The following is a 3,719-nucleotide window of genomic DNA, read 5'->3' as shown; positions in this document are numbered from 1 at the left end:
CCCCGACCCTGCCACTTCAGAGCGGCACCGGGCACAGCTTCTAGTCCCACACGTAAGCTGCCACACATGCTTGCCGCACCAACCCAGCTGGGTGTAGAGAGCACACACACCCCGCCCCCACCAAGTCCTGGGCGTCTCGCCTGCAGCTCAAGCCAGCCTCTCCCGCAGCTGAGGCCCCACTGATACCTACACGAACTTGCCAGCCACTCCCCATTTGGGCTGAATTTCACGGAGGACACAGCTTTCGTGTGGCCGGCCAAGGTGAATTTCAGAGCATAGTTTGGCTTGACGGGTGTAGGCTGTTGGAGAGACGGTACCAGTCAGCCAAGGTAACCACCCCCGACCAACTCGACTGACCACCAGGCCCACTTTGGTTCCCAAAGCTTCACCTCCAGCTCAGACCTACCCGTGGAGCTCCAAATCCGTCCTCCACCTGCCTCCTAGAACTCTCTGTCTGGATGCCACCTTTCAAATTGAACATGTCTAAATCGGAGCTCATTATCTGCCCTCAACCCTGCTTGTCCTGCAGCCCCCACCTCAGTGGCTGGGCTCCACCACCCTAATCCCCACCCCACTGCCATGGGAAGCACCATGACACTGACGTCCCACCCATGACAGCCCGGGGTCAGCCCCCGCAAACCTGAAGGCTTTCCCTGGGTGAAAGGTCTTGTTTGCTGCCCACTCTCTACAGGAGGGTCTGCAAACCTGCCTGGGCGTCAGAACTGCGGGCCAGGGTGGGGGTGCTTCGTAACCCGTTCTCTGGGTCCTACAGTGACTCTTACAACTAGGACTAAGGAGCTATGTGGTGCTAAAGCCCCTCCCCAGGGGACAGGCCTGGGAAACCCCGACACAGCACACAATAAACACTGGTTTGGTGTGTGGTCAATGAATAAAAACTGGCGCTGTCTGACTGAGGCGGGGAGAAGACACTTAGGGGCGGGAAACGATGCGTCCAAGACCTCCCAGCCTGTGTGCCCTCGCAGTTCCCCAGGAGCCCTCGGTGACGTGCCTTGCTCTGCGTGGCCGATGATGAGGGGGTGGGCTGCGCTCTGGCAGCCTCCGTCTCCGGCTTCTTCTCCTCCGTTGCCATGGCTCTCAGGCCCACCGGGCAGGGAGACGCGGACAGAGAGGTTCACTGCTCCAAATGGAAGACTCGCAGTGGGAAGAGCCGTCTGCTAATCGAAATCTATAGTGGGGGAACCTAGGCCAATAAGCAAACCATATTTTGAAAATTAATTTCCAGGAAAAAGGACAAAACATTGGACCACATTACTGAGCCCTGCAGCAGGCACACTGTTCCAAACTGAGGAACCCAACTATTAACCTAACTCCGTGTGAATGCTTTTCACATGCTGTGCTAACACTCCCTGCTCTGGCCCCTTTCACAGCTGTAATCAAAGGCCCCCACCTTCAAGGATGCTTCCTATTCTGCTACCTAGAGGTCTATAGGAATGAGCACTGTTCAAGCAAACAAAATGCAATTTTCTTCAAAGAGCCCTTATCCATTAAAAACACCAACCAAAGGCTTGTCAGGAAACTAACATGCCAAATTACAGGAGAATGAGTTTGGGAACTTGTCCAAATTCTCAAATGCATCTCAAGTGATGCAACAATGCTGAGAGCCATGTCCAAACACAAGCTCCCTCAGCACTCCACACCGACAGGGGCTTCACTGTCGCCACGTGCAGGCTGCAGGCACAGGCTGCTTCCACAACATTCGCAGCTGGAAAGGCTCTCTGTCCTGGTGAGACAACTACAAGACTCAGCCAGAGAGCCCAAACCAGAGCCAGGCCTGCCTGCTGGAGAGGCCTGAAGTGTGCACAGATACCGTGCAAGCAAGACTCCTGCTGCAGAGGAGGGAAAAGACTGCAGCTCAATTAGGGTTCACCACTGACAGTGGCAACTACCCAAAAGCTGTACATAAGCGACTATTTCCTCTACACAGGAACAGGTTCCATTATCTGGATATACCTCACAGCACACTAGATGATTCTGCAAATAGGAAAGCGTTATTCGAAAGGGGAGCCACCAAGACCTTCTTGCAAATATCATTGGCCATCCAACTCCCGGAGCTGGCACCACCATTAATGAGTTTATACATTATAAATTCTCACTTGGGGTTTCAAACTGAAAGCTTGCACAAGCCCCTTGTCACACCAAGGCGAAATGGAAGCCATACAAAAAAGAGCATGTCTAAAGTCTTCATCCAAGAGGGGAGAGGAATAACAATGTAACCCAGCTGTGCAAAGCCTGCTTGCAACTGTAACCCAGCTGTGCAAAGCCCACGTGCAACTGTAACCCAGCTGTAAAAAACCTACGTAACACGGCCGTTTACCTGCAGCAAGAAGGATCCCACTGCATCCAAAGCCCGGGCACTTGAGTGTGGGGAGGGGGGAGAGTGTGGCTACACAGCTGATGCTCAGTGAACGCTAGCTGCGTGGTGGTTATCCTGAGCCCCAGTGCTGCCCTCCTAACGAGTTCGCTGGACAAGCCAGCAGCAAGGGGAGAAGAGCTGAGGACGAGGGCTGCAAGTCTGTGTCACAGGACCTAGCCACGGTGGGAGCCAGCCCAGGCAAGGGCTGAGAGGCATGTGGCCCGTGGGGTGTGCCCAGAAGAGCACCAGTGGGGACAGAACGGGCTTCGATTCGGGTGAAAGGGTAGTTCAGGAGGCCCAGAGCAGCTCCTTGCCCACCCGGAGGTGGGGCCTGACTCCCACAAACTGGCTGTCCTCAGGTGAGGCCCAGGGAACACAAAAACAGGTCGTCTAGTAAAAGGTGCCCAGCCTCTCCCAGCTCCAGCCCAACCCACCCAACCCTCGGGCTAGCAAAACATTAACAGGCAAAAATCAGCTGGACTCCTAAAAATAGGATTTCTGGACTCAATGCCCCAAGTTTCTACCTAAGTGGGGTGTGGCAGGGAGCTTGGCCTTTTTCACGAGCATTCAGGTGTTTCTGTGCTGCAGTCATTTTGAGGCAACGGGGAAGCTGGTGAGAGGCTAGCTCCTTAGGAAGGGGGGTCCGAGAAGGTGAACGGGAACGATGTGGGGTCCCCCTCCAGGGCACACACGACCTGCCCCCTCTATGGAGGCTTTTCACTCGGGTGAGCCTGACCACCCAGGGCCGAGCCCCCCAATCCTTGGGGTGCTCTCCTGGCTGCTTGTAAAACGCAGACTCGTGGGCTCCGCTGCAGAGCCTGGGCCCTCGGGCGTGGGGAGGCGGCGGCCAGCCCCGCCTGGGTCCCGGGGCGCCCCCTTGCACCCCAGCTCGCCTGTCCTCCTGAGCAGCCGGCCAACCTGGGAGGCGGCGTCTCGCACCCCACCTGCCAGCGCTGGTCAGCGGCCCCGGGAGGAAGCCACAGCGCGGCCGGGAGCGAGGCTCGCCCCACATCAGCCAACACGGCTCTAGCCAGCCAGGCGGGGGCCTCGGCGCGGCCAGGGCGGCCCCTCCCGTCCTGACAGCGGGCCCGCGCCCTGGGGACCTGGCCCCTGCGCCCTCGGGGTGGGGGGCAGCCCGGCCGACCTGGGCGGGTCTGGGGTCTTTCTTCGGCGGGAGCCGCAGGCCGGCTGCAGGACGAAGCCGCAGCGCCCTGGCCGGCGACTTGTCACCAGACCACGAAGGAGCGGCCGCCTGCGTGAGCGCCGGGGGTCCCGGGAGCCGCTGGGGCCGCGTCTGGAGAAGGGGGACGGGGCCTCCGCGGGCGGGGCTGCGGTAAGGGGGGGC

At 58.5% G+C, this 3,719-nt stretch overlaps 1 protein-coding gene across 2 annotated transcripts in view; it reads right to left on the bottom strand.

Annotated features, from left to right (window-relative positions):
* The window catches only part of WDR5 (WD repeat domain 5), a 16,697-nt gene that overhangs the window by 10,987 nt on the left and 1,991 nt on the right, over nucleotides 1–3,719 (bottom strand). For both annotated transcript variants that reach the window (XM_019639691.1, XM_019639685.1), the window contains exons 2-3: nucleotides 1,010–1,201; nucleotides 191–299 (exon numbers count right to left, since the gene is read on the bottom strand). In XM_019639691.1, the coding sequence (XP_019495236.1) occupies nucleotides 191–299; nucleotides 1,010–1,090 (190 nt within the window). In that variant the 5' untranslated portion in view covers nucleotides 1,091–1,201. The remainder of the gene's footprint in view (nucleotides 1–190; nucleotides 300–1,009; nucleotides 1,202–3,719) is intronic.

This window comes from Hipposideros armiger, unplaced genomic scaffold, assembly GCF_001890085.2.
Source record: "Hipposideros armiger isolate ML-2016 unplaced genomic scaffold, ASM189008v1 scaffold_3, whole genome shotgun sequence".
In the NCBI taxonomy this organism is placed as follows: domain Eukaryota; kingdom Metazoa; phylum Chordata; class Mammalia; order Chiroptera; family Hipposideridae; genus Hipposideros; species Hipposideros armiger.
Note: the sequence above shows the minus strand (reverse complement) of the source record. Positions and strands in the feature narration are given on the sequence as shown.